The sequence below is a fragment of the Macaca mulatta genome, chromosome 7 (assembly GCF_049350105.2).
Source record: "Macaca mulatta isolate MMU2019108-1 chromosome 7, T2T-MMU8v2.0, whole genome shotgun sequence".
Classification (NCBI taxonomy): domain Eukaryota; kingdom Metazoa; phylum Chordata; class Mammalia; order Primates; family Cercopithecidae; genus Macaca; species Macaca mulatta.
Window position 1 is genome coordinate 99564443 of NC_133412.1, and position 20330 is coordinate 99584772.

The 20330-nt window shown below is 31.5% G+C and overlaps 1 protein-coding gene across 7 annotated transcripts in view; it reads right to left on the bottom strand.

Annotated features, from left to right (window-relative positions):
• Nucleotides 1–20330, bottom strand: part of NOVA1 (NOVA alternative splicing regulator 1) — a 153437-nt gene that overhangs the window by 24677 nt on the left and 108430 nt on the right. For all 7 annotated transcript variants that reach the window (NM_001261800.1, XM_028850542.2, XM_015143361.3 and 4 more), the window contains 2 exon segments: nt 2256–2327; nt 10581–10747. In NM_001261800.1, the coding sequence (NP_001248729.1) occupies nt 2256–2327; nt 10581–10747 (239 nt within the window).

The following is a 20330-nucleotide window of genomic DNA, read 5'->3' on the forward strand; positions in this document are numbered from 1 at the left end:
AAAATTCGGTATGTACTGAAACATGTCATCATTTTTAAAAGAATAAAAAGTATTTTTAAATATTGGAAATGCAGATCAAACTTACTCCTTGAATAGTTTTCTGTGTTTTTTATTTTTGGTTTTCTGAATATTGACAATCCATTAGTTCTTTTTATTACAAATAGCTTAAGATGATCATATTAGAACCTATTTTCTTATCTTGTTTATACACTTCCAGATATAAGTCAGTATAGCAAAGCTATATTAATTGGGACTATTGACAAGAAACAAATGAACAACAAAAAATACATTTCCTTCTGTCCTACCACTTGATTAGAATCTACTGGAAAATACTGTTGGGGAAAAAGTATTTATAAACTATTAATAATATGAAAGATTGATGATTACAATTCTTTCTATGAATTACAGATTTTGTTTTGTTCTTCTCTTATATCTTGCTTCATGATATCCAGGAGATATTATGCTTCTTTGTACAAGAACAGAAGAAAACAGAGTATAAGTAACAATATAACAGAGTATAGTGGACAGAATATAAAATTACAAATGACTTATTTCAAAATAGCAAAACTTAGATTTGGCAAGCACTTTATCTAGAGGGTAAAAATATAATATTAGTAAACTTAAATATATAATTAGCCTTTTAAGAAACCATTTTATAAAGATTCACATGCTCTTATAAGAATAAATGAAAGAAAATACAAATTTAGCTTCAAAGGCAAAATTATTAAGGAGATTTTCTCTTCTAGATCCAGGGATTTTTACCTTGAGAAAAATCATTCGTTTTATTTTTAATGTGGTTGTGTTTGTCATGTTTACATTTGGAAAAGACAGAATGATAAAGTACAGAAGAAATATTAAAAACATAAAATCAGTTGTTTTCCTAAAAGGTTTTTACACCATACAATTAAAACTCAGTAAAAGATAAGGTATGTAGAGTAAAAATGTAAGTATACTTTTAAACCTCATGCATTTATAATACAAGCTTGATTGTCACTTTATGTAATACCATTTCCTTCAAAGAGAAGTGTTGGTTTTTACCACGGGAGATGTGTACTTTACTAACCAATTTATTGGACCTAAAAATGTTTGCATTATAAAATACTTTTGTTTGAAGGGAACGCTATTGTATAAAATGAAAATCAAACCTGTAATATAAAATATCATCCTAAATATCAGTTTTGCTTCCAGTTATTATATTTAAATCTTTCTTCAGGTTGCAAAAGTATTAGGATCAACAAATCAGCAAAATAGTTCTGATAGTCTTATATTAGATAATACGAAAAAATCACATTTAATATATTTAGCAAATATAGTTCAAAGTTAATAATTTGTTAGTCAACTATATGAAAAATATATTAAACAGATAAGCTTTTATTTAATATTTAAATAACCCCATAAAGCCTTTTATTATTAAAAAAGCAAAAATATTAAAGAAAATAACATTTCTCACCTAAATGAAGCTCAACTCAGACAAAATAAAAATGTGTTTAATAATTTTAATAAATATATTATTCAACATTTGTCAAATTAAAGTACAGTATGACTCTGAATTACACAAATATTTTAGATAATCTTCTTATATTTGTCAAAAATAACCACATTTTTGAAGAATGACCTACAAATAGTACCAAAACAATCATAAATCAAACTAATAAAATATATTCTACTTGCAAAGTTTGTCAGTCGAGCAATGAAAATGCTTAGAATTTTCTCCTGAGTTGTTAAACATTAAAATTACCACAAATACCAATTTTCAATTCTTTTAGATTGTTAGAAATGCTTTTCATCAATAGTTGAAAGTTGTTTACATAATAAGGCATGTCTCAAATAAAAAGCAAATAAAATTGCGTTCACTTTTAAAGATATACCTTTGCTCAATTTATACATTTATTTTTTACATATATGATATCCTTAACTTACACATGAAAAATTCTAGGAAGATACAATAAGGGAAATTAAAAATACCAATTCAATAAATAGCCTTCAGAGCTCCATTACGTAGTCACAATTTTAAGGAAAAATAATAAAAAATTATAGTAGTTTAATATCTGAATATAGTATTTGTTATCTAAAATTAGAAATGCATACAAAATTTTAGAAATAATTGATTTTTCTTTCTTAGGTTATTTGGAATCTGATTATGGTGCATATATGTGAATGAACGAATAAATCCTTAACCCACCATTATCTTTTTCTCCAGTTTGCAGGCAATCACCCGTGAAAAGTATGGTGTAGATGACAGGATGATACTGTACCTGATTAGCTCTGGAGGTGGTCATGGGATCAGATGGAGAGGACTTGGTGGTAGTTGGGGAAGATGGCAATGTCTGGGAAACAAAGCAGTTCAGGAGCAAATCAACCTTTATAAGCCTTAAACTGATTATTTAAATAAAACAAAATAAAATAAAATGTAATATAACGAGAACAAAATCCTATGAACAAATTTTTCTCCTATTCATTTGAATTTAATGGATTTTAACATCAATTAAGTAACTAATGCATGTAAACATGCATGCATAAGCATGTAAAAATAAATTCATGACTTGAAATCATGATGGTGACTGATAAAAAATTCACATGAGTACTAAAAGTATCCTGATCATATTCATGAATAATAGTTTCATTTCTTTCCCTCTTGTTTTCTTGAGGGAAAAGAGATGTTAAAAAAAAAAAAAAAAAAAAAAAAATTCAAGAAGTTCAATGAATAAAACCAAAAGAGTCACTTTCCTATCAATGAATACAGTCAGAGATTTGAAGAAGTGGTGAAATGAAGTTTACTTTGGCATAAAATTATCCACCTACTTAATATGTTGAACATCACCAACAAGTTGATTCCACATGAATTTAGGGATCCATACTTAAAAGCAATTAAATGTGAAGTTCTGAGTTCTTAATATCACATTATCTTCTAAAATATTAATTTTTAATAAATTTAAGGCCCGTCTGAAAATGTAAACATTAACCTCATATTAATAAACAGGTAACTAATAGCATTCTAACAAATTTATCATAATATTTTTATCATTTATCCTAAAGAGTAAATTTAATATAGATGAAGAGTATAATATAGCATCATCAGCTGTGTTAAAAATAAACACAAAAATGTTAGGAATCATATTTATTGTTCACTTCACTTCTAAACATATACACTTACTATATACATAATATGTTATATAAGGCCATCTACACATGTTGAACAATTCATTAAGATATTTTAAAAAGTTCTTATGTCTAACAGAAAAACCTTAAAAGTGTAAGATGTTAAGAATGTTTTTAAGTGTCATACGTTCATTAAGCAAAATAGCATTGCTTATGTTACATCCTCAATAGATAATATTTCTAAGTAGGTAAAATGGGATATGTTTTTATATTAAAGATACAATTGTATATGGGCATTATGTTTTACATTATATTAATATATATTTGTCAAAATTACTCAGATATGAGCAAAAGCATAACTTTAAAGGTTCAGCAGTGTCAGGAAAAGCAGATGAAATTACTTGAAGTCATATTTTTGCATTTAACATTTCAAAAGTTGTAATTTGGGTACAATAAAGCCATTAAGAGTAAAAAAAAAAAATAATAAGAAATTAGCAGGCTTCTGGTTAATTCACTGTCCTCCAGTAACAAAATACTACTGGTTCTAACATCATACCATGTTTTATATAGTCCACTCCTCAAATAATTTCCGATTCTTCTAAAGTTAAAACCTAAATACTTCTAGGAAGGCTACAACTAATAGTGAGTCAAACCAAGATTTTTACCAAATCATATTAAAAAAAGGGGTAGGGGAACTATAGTAATCAGTAAATCCTCAAAATTTTAAAAAGTTTTACATCTTTTATTTTCTATTTTTGTTTTTTTTAAATTAATTCTTGCTATTTCTCAAGAGAGATTTCATTTTCAATAATTAAAAAATTCCATAGTATTTTATTTTCCATGCAATACTATGCTGAGACATGTGCTAATGACTCCATGCTAAGATTTGTTCTACGAATTGAATAGTAAAGGTTTTATTTTTCTACCGTTGGTTACAACTGTTCCTACAGAGGATACCTGGGAGGAGTTAACATACATGTAAAAATCTGTTCTGTACTAATCTCAGATGAATAATGAGTCTGGTGACTAAGTATGTGTTAAATAAATCTAGAGATCATTTCTCCCAATATAGCTTAGAATCCATGTTGATTAACCTACAGAAGCATGATTCTATGTGTGTTGAGCTCTTCTATTTCCATTAGAAGTACTATCTAATGGAAAATCATTCTGAAGTACTATAGGTTTTATATGACATCCACCTTGTCTTGGATACAAATTCTCAACAAGGTCTTAATTGCTAAGAACTATGTAGAAAAAGTTTAATTGCAAATTAAACTTTTAATTAAAATTAAAATTTAATATCAAATCACTCAGAATTTGTAATCACTTAGATTAATATGATCTTCTGTCAATTTTTATTGCCTTTCTGTTTGGCATATATATAAAATATTGGACATGTATTAATAATTGATACAACTTACATTCATCTAAATTGTCCTTAATAATTGTGATGCTGTTTCTTTTCAACAAGAATAAAATCAATGATTTTAAATTTCTAGATAATATTAATGTGCTTAAGATAATTAAAATTTTGGTTGGTAAACATCATAATCTGTTAAGAGGTTACATTTTAATATATTTAATAAACAAGTAAAAATTATGCAAGTTTGGGTTTCAAGTTATAAGACTGTTGAAATGTTACAGTAAGTTGTCTCTATATTTTCTTACTTTAAATTCTTAAAACAATGAAAATGTAATGAAATAAAGATGCGACAAGTTTTCCAGCTATTATTCATAAAAATACTTTTAAGCACAAAAGGATCCCTGCTTTATAAATTCAATTTATAACAATAACAATATTCTGGAAAGTTTCATTTCAGTTGATCGTTTTTTAAATACTAGGAGAAAAAGTGTTCTCATAAACAGCTAAATGTAAATATACTAAAGTAGTACTTGTAAAAGATTATTAAATCATTGGAACAGGTGTGATAGTTGTTCTCAACCATATAGATAAAACCATACAGATTTCTTTTTTTTTTTTTTTTTTTTTTTTTTTTGAGACGGAGTCTCACTCCGTTGCCCAGGCTGGAGTACAGTGGCCGGATCTCAGCTCACTGCAAGCTCCGCCTCCCGGGCTCACGCCATTCTCCTGCCTCAGCCTCCTGAGTAGCTGGGACTACAGGCGCCCGCCACCTCACCTGGCTAGTTTTTTTGTATTTTTTAGTAGAGACAGGGTTTCACCCTGTTAGCCAGGATGGTCTCGATCTCCAGACCTCGTGATCCGCCCGTCTCGGCCTCCCAAAGTGCTGGGATTACAGGCTTGAGCCACCGCGCCCGGCCCAGATTTCTTATAAAACAAAAATCCATTAAGAAATATTTCAATGTACATTTGTACATTCAATAAATGTACAAATTTTTTATTTCCTTAATATTTTATTTTCTTCTTATTATTATTATGTTATACAGACAGGTTCTCACTTTGTTGCCCAGGCTGGTCTCAAACTCCTGGCTTCAAGCAATCCTCTGCTTTGGCCTCCTAAAGTGCTGAGATTACTGGCAAGAGCTACTGCCCCTGGCCTGTTTCCTTAACATTTTATAAGCAAACTGTTTACATCCATTTACTGTGCAGAGTTAAAGCTTAGCGGTTTAATGTTAAATATCCTTTAGTAAAATTTCTGATATACATCATGAAGATGTAATTAACTGAATATCCACATAACATTATATATTGATGTATTAGTTAGAACAAAGTACACATTCCTACGAAATTTTTTTTCTACATTTTTCAAATAATGAATGTGAAGGACAGTCATTTCTTAGCGCCATTTTTTCTTTCAAATGGAAAAGCATAATATATATTTTATCTACATTACTTGAATGGCTGTTGAATAATTCTTTAGACATTGAAGGGTGAAAATACTTATTACAGAAAAATTACCAACAATTTTAAAACAGTGGATCTTTTGGAATAAAGTTTTTTTAAAAATCAATAATTTAACAGTAGGTACTTAATTAAATGTAGACATAACTGGGCTTTTGGAAATAAGTTCAAAATTATTACAAATTATGAGATGAATTCTTGTTAACAAATGACAGTTTTGCTGGGCCAGATAATATTATTATTAATAAACACTGTAATAAACAGAGCTTGCTTTCAAGCAAGTCTGCAGTAATAGACTGTCAAGAACCTCTGATATTTATAGGCAAAGTGAAAACAGCAGAGAACAAATCTCCATTGTAATTCAAAATCTATTACTAGTGAAGTAACATTACTGAAGTAATCACCTTCCCAAACCCCTATTTTGTGTTGTTAAATAAATCTGTATACTGTATCATTTGTATACATACCGTACCAAAATGAATAAAATATTTAAATATGTAACTGTCATCTTTAGTTTTTAATTTCTGACAAATATCCTCCTTTTTTTCCAACAAGCGAACTGTCTTCCAGCATCCAAACTAGTCAATTCACAGTTCTCTTTTTCCTATGAATAGCTGTACCTACAAGCACTCCAAGAGCCTGTCTGGATTTTTAGTGCAAGAGAGAACAAACCGCGTAAGTGACTTCTTTTTATTCCCCCACAATCTTCTAGATAAATTAAAAGGGCTCTTTAGGAAAATGTTTGGCAAATCTGTATTCCATAGGATGCCCTTTGACTGGACAACAAAGGTTTTTCATTATCTGGCTCCATACTATCTATCTAACATTAATTCCCTCTCAACTGCAACATAAATGCCCCACTTCTGCCAATACAGTCTCCTTACTATTCAACAAATATGATACTCTTCACTCCAAATTCATATCGTTTCACCTTCCTAAAATAAATGTTTTTCTTTCTTCTCCTCTAATTAGGCTATTCCTATACATTCTTCAAGGTCCAGTCAAGTTTTCATCTATTTACAAGACTATTAACTGTCACTCTGGCCTGTATTTCTTTCATATGGCTCTGATTTTTTTTTTTTTTTTTTTTTTTTTGGAGACGGAGATTCGTTCTTGTTGCCCAGGCTGGAGTGCAATGGCATGATCTCGGATCGCTGCAACCTCCGCCTACCGGGTTAAAGCGATTCTCCCGCCACAGCCTCCCTAGCAGCTGGGACCACAGGCATGCGCCACCATACGCGGCCACCATACCCGGCTAATTTTGTATTTTCAGTAGAGATGGGGTTTCTCCATGTTGGTCAGGATGGTCTCAAACTTCCGACCTCAGGTGATCTGCCTGCCTCAGTCTCCCAAAGTGCTGGGATTACAGGCGTGAGCCACAGCACCTGGCCACGTCTCTGAATTTTTATAGCATATTGTATATATTATAGTTTTGGTATATTAATACAATTTTATTTATTTTTTTTTTCTTTTGAGATGGAGCTTTGCTCTTGTTGCCCAGGCTGGAGTGCAATGGCACGATCTTGGCTCACTGCAAGCTCCGCCTCTCGGGTTCAAGCCATTCTCCTGCCTCAGTCTCCCGAGTAGCTGGGACTACAGGCGCCCGCCACCACGCCCAGTTAATTTTTTTGTATTTTTAGTAGAGACGGGGTTTCACTGTGTTAGCCACGATGGTCTCCATCTCCTGACCTCGTGATCCGCCCGCCTCGGCCACCCAAAATGCTGGGATTACAGGCGTGAGCCACCGCAACCGACCTACAATTTTAATTTTTATAAGTTATTTTAAGTATTTATCTCACAAACTGGTCTGCAAGGGCAAGGGCTACAATTTAGTATATTTTGCTACTTACTAAGAAAGCATTTAGTAAATTCATAATTATTCATGTCAATGAATAATGAACAAACAAATTAACAAGTGCTATTTTTGTCAATTTATCATGATAACAGTAAAATTCTTTGGGTTAAATGAAATATTTTTGATATCTTACTTTGATTTTTTTTAAATACAAGATAATTCTTTAAATGTCCGTAGCCACTTCTTCCCTGATGTAGCTTTTAGAAAAAAATACATATATGAATTAAGAATTAAATATGCCACAAGATCTAATATATCAAGTTACATATAAGGCTGTTGTGTTAAATTTCATTATTCTAGTATATGAAAGACTTGAGAGACCAGTAGGCACTACTTTCCCAAGAAATTATACTTGTCTGAGAACCCACTCAGTAAATAAGGGCAGTTTTCAACTGGGTAAAATACCTAGTTCATTCAACTTACTTAGTTTAAAACATACATAAGCAACATACAAAATATATTTTAATCTATTCTATTGCAAAATGATTTTAGACATAATTATTTTATACTGAATAACAGCATAATTTTTCAGAAGTAAAATTAAGGTCATTTAAATTTATATACTTATTATTTAGAGAATAATCCAGCAAAGAGTACTACATTGGTAAAACTGGATACCTAGAAAGTCAGAGAATCCCAGACTTAGAGCAAAAGGTCTGACTGATTTATAATATTTTGGAAATACATTTCACTGCTTTACTTGATTTTCAAGTAAAATTTTCAACTTTTATAATATAAAGAAAATATGTAAGTGTTAAATACAATGTCCTATTAGAGTTAGTGTTGTCTTTTTAATAAATCCTTTTAAATGATACACTGTCACATACATTATTGATTACATGAAAATATTAAATAACCAATAATACTTTTAATTCCATGAATACCTACAGGGCTTACAAATGGATGCAAATACACAAACGTCAATAAATCATTATTATTTTTTATACTTATCTTGAATTTAAATAACATTATCCAAAAAGGCAAATAAAAATAAAGCAAATATTTTAAAATTCTAGTCTTCATAAATCTATACTGGCACTGAATATATGATAGCCTGCAAATCTCATACTGCCATATAGAAAACTGGAATTGTAACAATGATTCATAGACCATTATTTGGTGGTATGAGATATTTGTTCTTATAAAAAATAATAATTCATATCAGTATCCTGAACATATTGTCAATGGTATCATACTACTACATTTTATGTTTTACTTAGAAAAAAATCAAGATATTGGCTTATATCCCTAAATGTTTGAATTTTCTCAAAGAAATTAAAAAGAAAAGGAGAAACTTACAGGCTGGATTAAGGCAGAAAGCCAACAGACCTTATACTTCAGTGCTTATTCTGTAAACTCTTAGCCCCAGGTGATTTTAACCCAAGTCTTTAACTATACTTCTACTTTTAAGCTCTGGATAAAGTCACAGTATTACTTTCAAGAATTCAGTCTTCAAACTATTCTTTGTATTCACTGAGGGTAAAAAAAATAAACACAACTATAAATGGCTGTGAAAAATAAAATATCCACTGATATTTACAGCTTTAAAATATTTATATTCTCTCATGTATACATTAAGGGATACTTCCTTTAAGACTTATGAAGGGTATAAACTGAACCATTTGACATTGACAACAAGTATAATATGAATACTTTTGTATAGAATAACAACTACCTACTCATGATTTAAACATAAAGGGATTTTTTAAAAAAAAGTAATTAGTATAAAATTAGACATTAGTCTATAATTTGAAAATATATTACCTAATTATCAATTTCTATGTTTATATTATTCAATATTATATTTATCTATATATTGCTAAAATTGTAAGATTCATAACACTGTTCAGTATAAGAATACTTTTTAAATTCAGAAACATGAAATTAATAAGACTTTGAGCTACATTTCAAATTTATTACAATGAACATGAGTATTCTGTAAATTAAATATTCTGTGAATTAATGAAGAGTAATACATTTGTTTTGAAGCCATAGTCTGTGATAGTAAAATTAAGTCACAAATTAAGATACTAATTATAAAAGGGCAAAGGTAGAAACAATAATTATGAACATAATAAATTTATAGATGTAAAAGAGTTTACGGTGGAAGAATCCACCTTACTTAACATGAAATAATGTCATTTTCCCCCTACATCATGTCAGCCATTACTCAATCTTAAAAACTCACATGAGTTTTTCCCAAGTAAATTTTTTTTACAAAAAATCTCATACATTAAAAATGAACACTGGCCCTTTATGACATATGTTTAAATACTACATAAGTTACACAAAACACAATAACTGATTTGTAACAAACAACTGTATGATAGGTACATAAATTTACTATACATTTTTTTGATAAAATATATAGAACATGACAATAACAGGAGCCTCTATGCATAATAACTATCCTGAAAACTACAAATATCACTAAAAATAGGGTATTAGAAATTTTGAATGTGTCATTGCAGTATTTATACTTTATTTAAAAAGTGATATAATTTTAAATAGATTCAATTCCTATAAATTAAGTTTGTGTCCATAAATTTAAAAAGGGCAATCACTAAGAGTCACATAAGTGTTCCTCAATGTAACACTAATAAATGAATAATTCAATTGATCAATAAATTAATTGATCAATCTAAGGATGAGACCTTGATAGTCTTTAAATAACTAAATGACAACTTGGTATGTTTTATGTATGCTTAAAATAAAAGTTTTATGCTAAGACTTTAAGGCTTCTTTTGTAAGGAACTTATACTATGCTGTGGATATTTCCCTTTGATTTCTCAACTAAACACTCACTTGTTTGATGCGATCTGGATTAACGGTGGTCTGGGGTTGTAGAATGCTGACTGGTTCTGTCTTGGCCACATTTTGGGGCATTTCTCGAATTTTTTCTGCAATGAATCCATGAACTGCATTCAGTGCTTCAACTGTTCCCTGGATCAAGCACACTCGCTCAGTAGTACCTGTGGATAAAAGATTGATTTTCAGAAAATATTCCATATTTTGCATTAAAAAAACTCTGAAAAAGGATGATATCATAATGCCAAAAAAATGTAAAATGCAGAACTCTAATTTAAAAACATTTAATTGCACCAAACATAATATATACATGTCTCTTATGATTCCTTTTATAAATTCTTTTCTAGTTGTTTTAGTCTCAAAAGGGGTATATGGATTCCAGCTGAATCAGAGATCCAGAGAAGTTGTGAACATATCGCTGATTCATTGACATAATAAATATTTATTGAGTACTTAAAAAAGAACTTAGGGTTAGAAACTGGTAACATGCCAGTGGAGATCAATAAACCCAGTTTTCAAAGAGCTTACTCTTTTGGGGGAAAAAAACAGAGAATTGTAGGACATTACAATCTGAAAATAATGGTGGTAACAATATAGATAGTACATTTGTTCCATCACTTACCATGTTCTTCCTTTAATCATAGCAACACTCGTTACCTGATATTTTACATTTACTTTTTCACTTTTTCACTAGAATATAAACTCTAGGTGGAGTGTAAATTTGTTTTGTGCTGTAGTATCCTCAAAGTTTACAATAGCTTCTGACGCATAATAGGTACACTGTAAACACTTGTTGGATAAATGAATCAGTCCTGTCTTTATTGATGATATAATTTTAATAAAAAATATTAGGACTAAACATGAAATTTAAATAGTTTATAAAACTTGAAATTCATAAATGTTAAAGATATTAATAGTATTTATTTCATATCTTGTGAATAAAATGTAAATATATGATGCAAGACAGGACTAAGGTGAAATTGGGTCTAACACACAGGTCCTATCGCCTATTTTATACTTTACAGATATACATTAAGGCGATAAAAATAAATTAGTTTTTCAGACTATTCTGAGGCTTATTGTAGAAGCCTGGTATTCCACTGTAATTTTCTCAGTGTCCCAACATAACATACAAACTTGCTTCTAAGAAATAAGTATTTCTTTTCTAAACAGTTGTTAAAATGTTAAAAAAAATGGGATTTTAAAATTTATAAAAGATTTTTTGAATTAATGGAAACATTTTCAATTACCTAACATATTTCCTTTTGGTGCTACGTTTCAAAATTCCAAGGTACTTTGTAAAATGTTTTAAAATGCATTCTGAAGGGCAAATTTGTGAAACTACAAATATTTAAAAAGTCATAAGGAGTTTATACTGTTTTAAAGATTCTGACACCAAGACCAATTTTCTAGTAGTTTTGAAATTAAAATAATAGTAAAAGAGTATCATTAATACTTCTAGAAGACAGAATTAGATTACAGGAATTAGAAGCAGAAATAAAAGAAAAACTTAGAGATATACCTAAATAAAATTGTCATGTTTTAAACAATGAAAATTCAAATCTACAAAAATCTAAGTCTTCTGGATTTTACAAAATATTTCAACAGAAAATATATATGGCTTTCATTTGTAAGGGTGGATAAAGCCTGAAACACCTAATGTGAGTCTGTGGGTTTAATTTTTCCAGTTTCTCTTAATCAGCTTTTCTCATTCTTATCTATCTTGATGTATATTGTGGTTCCTGCAAAAAAATGATCTTATTTATGGGGATACTCTAGGGAATCTTTACAAGGCAATGTATTAAGTGCCCAATAAATGACTAGAAAGGAACTGATCAATGTAGCTAATACAAAGTGTGCTTATCCAGGTCAGCAGACAATATGAAACAGAGATCAGATTACATTCTTGTTTTTGAAGACAACTACAGAGTGCTCTTTTGTGGATGCCAAAACAGTCTAACTTAAATAGAGATAAAAAAAAGAAAGAAAGAAAGAAAGAAAGAAAGAAAGAAAGAAAGAAAGAAAGAAAGAAAGAAAGAAAGAAAGAAAGAAAGAAAGAAAGGAAGGAAACAAAACATGGCACTAAATAACTAAAGATACTATAAATCTATGTAGTCAATAAAATTCTGATAATACAAACAATGTCAGAGCACACAGTGGCCCCTACACTTTTCAGATTGTATAGACTAACAGATAGTGAGTGGAAATTACTAAGCCATAAAGAATTATGATTGTCTACAGCTAAATTTCACATATTAGCATCTGTGGGACACTTGAAAATAGTCCACGGGTTCACAATTGCAGTACATATTGTTTGAAAATTAAATTACATAATTTGCATTAGAACTATTAACATAAAAAAAGGAAAGAAAAAAGGAGATTCTATATCTGCCCACTCAGAAATGCTACAATCCTCAGAAGAGATGCTATCATATTCTTCTACTGAACGTATGGCCTTTTCACTCAGAAAACACAAAACTGTAATTTTTAGGAGACAGTCACAAAAAAGGGAGACTGTCAGGTGTATCACCAAAATGTGTTAAAAAAAAATGAGTCTATAAATCATAAAAGTTGCTGGTTCTGTCATTTTAAAGGCTTTTAGGCTCAATTAGTGTCTAAACTAAACTGCTTGTTGTTTATCATTTTATTTAACAGTAGCATTTATTTCTCTTTGAAAGAGACTAGCAACAAGAGGTGAAAACCAGTTACATAAAAGTACAAGCCTATATTTTGTATAAGATAGAGGTACATGAGATACCATTAATTAATTGATTGATTAATTAATGTTTTTGAGACAGAGTCTCACTTTGTCACTCAGGCTGGAGTGCAGTGGTGCGATCTTGGCTCACTGCAGCCTCCACCACCTGGGCTCAAGAGCGATCCTCACGCCTCAGCCCTCCAAGCAGCTGGGACTACAGGAACGCACCAGCATGCCTGGCTAATTTTTTGGATTTTTTGTAGAGACAGGATTTCGACATGTGGCATAGGATTCTCTCCTGAGCTCAAGTGATCTGCCCACCTCAGCCTCCCAAAGTGCTAGGATTACAGGTGTGAGCCACTGTGCCCGGCCTAAGAGACCATTAATTTAAAACTGCACTTTTAAGAAAGAAATCACGTGCAGGTATGGAGACAAAAATAAAATCTTTCGAAGTGTCCAGACAAAAAACAAAACAAAACAAAACAAAACAAAACAAAACAAAAAGAAATCACAAAAAGTGTAATAAGAAGGGGCAATGCCAAATACAGGCACTGACATTTACAATGACTTTAAGTTTTGATTTAACATACAATATCAAATGTTAAAAACGCACAGGTTTCTAAAATCACATACATCTATCAGTTTTAATGGCAACGTTTTCATAGAAATTTAATAAAATATATTCTGTGCTACTATAAGTTTAGGTAAGTCAGTTACACAGTTCCTGTTTCTACCTAAGGTGAACCATCACTTATGCACTGGGCCCTGTACCCCCTTAACTACCAAGTCCACTGCTTCTCCAGTTAGAGTTATTTCTTACATCATAATTTTTTTCTATTGAATTATTCCCATCAGTAGGAAATATGTTGTAATTTCTACAATTTTTAAAGACATTGACAGAGTTAGAAAATTACTCTTTTGCAAACCTAATGACAAAATTAAGTTTGATAAAGATCATATATGGATAAAATCATCAGATGAAAGGTTAATATAAAATTATCAACAGAAACATCAGGTATTGCCAACTGACTTCAATGATCAACATTAGCATGATGAGTATGAAAACCAAACATTATATGCTTCTTGATGTGATATAATAAAAAGCACACAGAACCAATTATGATGTACTCAAAAGTAGTTGAACCTAAATCTAATCAAACAGCACTACAGATTAATACTGAAAACAGAAAAATAAATGATACCATAACGAAGCAAAGACACAAAAACAGTTTACAATACAACTGATGCAGCTTCGTCAATAAAGAAGAGATTACTCTCCGGACAAAAGAAGACTTAAAATGTACTACGACTTCATGTAAATCAGAATTTGGTTGGGTCCAAAATTAAACAATTTTCACTTGAAACAAAATTGAGGCAATGACAAGGACAGAGTATTAGTATTAAATAATTACTGTTAACTTTAACATGTGAGATTATGGTATCAGTTTACAGAAAGTGTCATTTTTTTTTTCTTTTCTAAGATGAATACTGAAATACGTACAGGTAAAATGTGACTGAACTTGCATCAAAATATTTCTGCAACAACAAAAAAGGAGTAAACTTTTTAGGCATGACAAATCTTGATACTGTTGATATAGATGAAGGGTATAAAGAGATTCATTGTACTATTTTATATATGCCTCTTCTAGTTGCTGCTCAATTTCCTTATCCCTCCAAATTCCTTGAATGAGTTTTACAGATACTCTCTTTCTACTTCCTCATCACCCAATCTTGAATATACTCCAATATGGCTTTTTTTTCCCCCCTTGAATTTAGTAGATTCTACAACTCTACTGAAAGCATTCATCACAGCTGTACCTGGATAAATCTAATCTTCAAGTCTTCATGTTGTTTGCCCCATCAGCAGCATTTTATGCTGTCAATAGGTGACCATTCTGTTCTAAAAACACTTCACTTGGCTTTCAGAATGCCACATGCTCCTGGCCCATGGTTTTTACTCAGTTCATTAACTCATTTGATAAAAATGTATTCAGTCCCTACTAAATAAGTATCATATTAGAAGCTGAAGAGACAGCAATGACCAAACAGGAAAAACAAACAAACAAACCCTGCCTTCGTGGAGCTCATATTCTAGTTCATGTGGACAGACACTATACATAAGAGAAATAAAACACAGAGAAAGAATACTAAAAGAAAATAACAGTTATGAAAAACATTGGGAGACAATGACAGGCTCAGCAGAGACAAAAACAACAGTATGAAAGGGACTTTGTCATGTTTACTACTGTATCTCCAGTGCCTAGAACAGTGCCTGGCACACTACAGATACTCAACAAGTATTTTGTTGTTTTTTTTTTTTTAAATAAACAACTTACTGAGTCTAAAATTTCTCGTCTGTATTTTGAAACATATATGTGACTGATTTCTAAGGCCTTTTTAATCTACAAAATATCTATAAAGCCAGTAAGTCTCTTGGTTTATAAGATCATTCAATGAACACAAAAAGGAGGTATATTTTGGAAAATGATTTAAAAACTATAATAAGTTGCAATTTATCATTAAAAAAGGGCACTTGGTAAAAGTGTTTTGAGAAAGATACTAGGAGAAATAATGGACAATTTAACATTTTATTTTTCTTTTTCCTAAGGTAGAAAAAAATAGATAAACTCTGAAAATGAACTCTACCTAAAATAATATCGTTAGGGAGAAAAACAAATATTTTTTGTTGTGGTCTAAAGTGCTATTAAAAACTGTTTAGATACCTCAGACAGACATTATTCAAACCACAGTAACATTATTCTAGAATAATGAACATATGCTAATGATTTGATCCACATAGTTCCAATTGCCATCTATAATGAAAATTAATGAACATTCTGTTCATATAAAAGAAAATGCAACAGCTTATATTCCTACTGGAAATATAACTCAGTATCTTATGAAATAATACAGACATAATTATTTAGGAAATATTAATGTTAGTGTACAGTAAGTCATTTGGTTGGATGAGTGACACTGAAACATCACAAAATAAAACAATAATACCAAAATGTAGTAGAAAATTTATTAACATTCTACAGCAATAATTTTGGCCTCCAAAAGAACTTAAGAAAATGTAAATACCAATTAACTCCAACAGGTAAAACGTGATATTTAAAACAACTTGATATACAGATAATTTATAGAGATAACTGCTACTTATGCAGAGAAATTACTAATTTTGGATAGCTAATATTTTGATGAACATGGATTTATTTCATTCAAGTAAACATTTAGTTTCTATCATATCAAGAAACATCTTGCAATATATATTTTCAAATATATTTAAATTTCCTTGCTATTTGTAGGTATGTATGTCTATTTACTCTTATACAAACAGTGCATTGTGAGTGGCATCCTTTTCGTTTTCCTATTTTTCCTTTTTGCCACTTACTATTGCTGTTTGCTAAAATATCTGATTACAAAAGGCTCTTGTCTTATAATTTGCTGTTTCTAGTCCTCAGCAACCTAGTAATACAGAGTTAAAGAAGACTGTTAAAATTATATAAACTATCAACAAGTAGGTTCCGGGCTGGGAACGGTGGCTCACGCCTGTAATCACAACACTTTGGGAGGCCGAGGTGGGCGGATCACGAGATCAGGAGATGACGACCATCCTGGCTAACACAGTGAAACCCCGTCTCTACTAAAATACAGAAAATTAGTCAGGCGTGGTGGTGGGTGCCTGTAGTCCCAGCTACTCGGGAGGCTGAGGCAGGAGAATGGCGAACCCGGGAGGCGGAGCCTGCAGTGAGCTGAGATGGCGCCACTGCTCTCCAGTCTAGGCACAGATCAAGACTCTGTCTCAAAAAAAAAAAAAAAAAAAAAACAAACAAACAAACAAAAAAAAAAAGAAAAAAGAAAAACACGAGTAGGTTCCTAGTGTTCCTAGTTACAACCATAGGGAATATGTGACCTTTATGAAATCATGTTTTATTTCATTTCTCTTTATTTCCAAGTTCCGGGTCAGTGTAAATAGATAAAATATTACTTTAATGCTTTCTTCTTAAAAGATTTAAAATTCTATATAGGCATCTTAATTTTTAAAACTAAAACATAGAGTATCCTTTCAACAGACTATGTTACCATTTATTTAATAAAAATCACCCATTACAGTCTATATATGATAATCACTTTTCATATTGTCTTTATAAATAGATGATTTACATTCATTTCTTAGGTTACCAAATTTATTTCTGTAATTACATAAGCAAAAGTCTCATTTACCAGTATTTAAGGTACTGTGTCAGCAGAAGCTCCGCTGAAGAACATTTTAGGGTTTTCTAGTTGTAGCAATACAGTATTACATTCTTTCAGGGGAAAGTATATACTTAACCAATTTCAAGAAATGAAGCAACTCAAAGGTCTTCTCTGAAGCTCACAACTACAGACCTTTTCTTTGTTTCTTTTCTATGTCCCTATACGCATATGGAATAACTTAAAATTTGAACCAATTTTACAATATGCATCTCAGAATATTCTTTTAAGTGACTTTAACAGTAATCATGCTTCCTTATGTTTATAAGCTATTTTGTGATTTATAAAAGATATATATTAATTACAATACATATATTTATATATTGTTAGTATAATTTATCTACACACATAAAATTTCATTTAACGTTCACAATAATCAGGACAGATATCTCCAACTCACATGTATGGAAATGGAAGCAACTGCTCAAAGACATATAGCAAATGCAGAGAATAGTAAACGTCTTGTCAAAAACAATTTTTTACCATTAGACCACATACCTCCTAAGAATGTAATATTAGGCCAGCTAGCAAATTTAACACATTTAAGAAAATCACTTTGAAGCAATTGGGAATGGAAGTTCATTACTGATTTGGCTCTCTGTTTGTCTGTTACTGGTGTATAAGAATGCTTGTGATTTTTGCACATTAATTTTGTATCCTCAGACTTTGCTGAAGTTGCTTATCAGCTTAAGGAGATTTGGGGCTGAGACAATGGGGTTTTCTAAATATACAATCATGTCATCTGCAAACAGGGACAATTTGACTTCTTCTTTTCCTAACTGAATACCCTTGATTTCTTTCTCTTGCCTGATTGCCCTAGCCAGAACTTCCAACACTATGTTGAATAGGAGTGGTGAGAGAGGGCATCCCTGTCTTGTGCCAGTTTTCACTGCTCAGTGAAATCAAAGAGGACACAAACAAATGGAAGAACATACCATGCTCATGGATAGGAAGAATCAATATTGTGAAAATGGCCATACTGCCCAAGGTAATTTATAGATTCAATGCCATCCCCATCAAGCTACCAATGAGTTTCTTCACAGAATTGGAAAAAACTGCTTTAAAGTTCATATGGAACCAAAAAAGAGCCCGCATCTCCAAGACAATCCTAAGTCAAAAGAACAAAGCTGGAGGCATCACGCTACCTGACTTCAAACTATACTACAAGGCTACAGTAACCAAAACAGCATGGTACTGGTACCAAAACAGAGATATAGACCAATGGAACAGAACAGAGTCCTCAGAAATAATACCACACATCTACAGCCATCTGATCTTTGACAAACCGGAGAGAAACAAGAAATGGGGAAAGGATTCCCTATTTAATAAATGGTGCTGGGAAAATTGGCTAGCCTTAAGTAGAAAGCTGAAACTGGATCCTTTCCTTACTCCTTATGCGAAAATTAATTCAAGATGGATTAGAGACTTAAATGTTAGACCTAATACCATAAAAATCCTAGAGGAAAACCTAGGTAGTACCATTCAGGACATAGGCATGGGCAAAGACTTCATGTCTAAAACACCAAAAGCAACGGCAGCAAAAGCCAAAATTGACAAATGGGATCTCATTAAACTAAAGAGCTTCTGCACAGCAAAAGAAACTACCATCAGAGTGAACAGGCAACCTACAGAATGGGAGAAAATTTTTGCAATCTACTCATCTGACAAAGGGCTAATATCCAGAATCTACAAAGAACTCAAACAAATTTAGAAGAAAAAAACAAACAACCCCATCAAAAAGTGGGCAAAGGATATGAACAGACATTTCTCAAAAGAAGACATTCATACAGCCAACAGACACATGAAAAAATGCTCATCATCACTGGCCATCAGAGAAATGCAAATCAAAACCACAATGAGATACCATCTCACACCAGTTAGAATGGCGATCATTAAAAAGTCAGGAAACAACAGGTGCTGGAGAGGATGTGGAGAAATAGGAACACTTTTACACTGTTGGTGGGATTGTAAACTAGTTCAACCATTATGGAAAACAGTATGGCGATTCCTCAAGGATCTAGAACTAGATGTACCATATGACCCAGCCATCCCATTACTGGGTATATACCCAAAGGATTATAAATCATGCTGCTATAAAGACACATGCACACGTATGTTTATTGCGGCACTATTCACAATAGCAAAGACTTGGAATCAACCCAAATGTCCATCAGTGACAGATTGGATTAAGAAAATGTGGCACATATACACCATGGAATACTATGCAGCCATAAAAAATGGATGAGTTTGTGTCCTTTGTAGGGACATGGATGCAGCTGGAAACCATCATTCTTAGCAAACTATCTCAAGAACAGAAAACCAAACACCGCATGTTCTCACTCATAGGTGGGAACTGAACAATGAGATCACTTGGACTCAGGAAGGGGAACATCACACACCGGGGCCTATATTGGGGAGGGGGAGGGGGGAAGGATTGCATTGGGAGTTATACCTGATGTAAATGATGAGTTGATGGGTGCAGCACACCAACAAGGCACAAGTATACATATGTAACATACCTGCACGTTATGCACATGTACCCTACAACTTAAAGTATAATAATAATAAATAAATTAAAAAAAAAAAAAAGAAAATCACATGTTTCAGTTGATTGTGGAAAAATGATTTTCATGTAACTTTGATATTTCTTTAAAAAGCATGGTCTTAATACCATCAATATTTCTCCAAAGATTTATTCCAATCTGTCATAAAAAGAAATGATTGATCCTTCTTGCAGAGAACAGACCACCATAGGAGATGGTTAATAACTATGTGGGCTATTAGTAAGATTT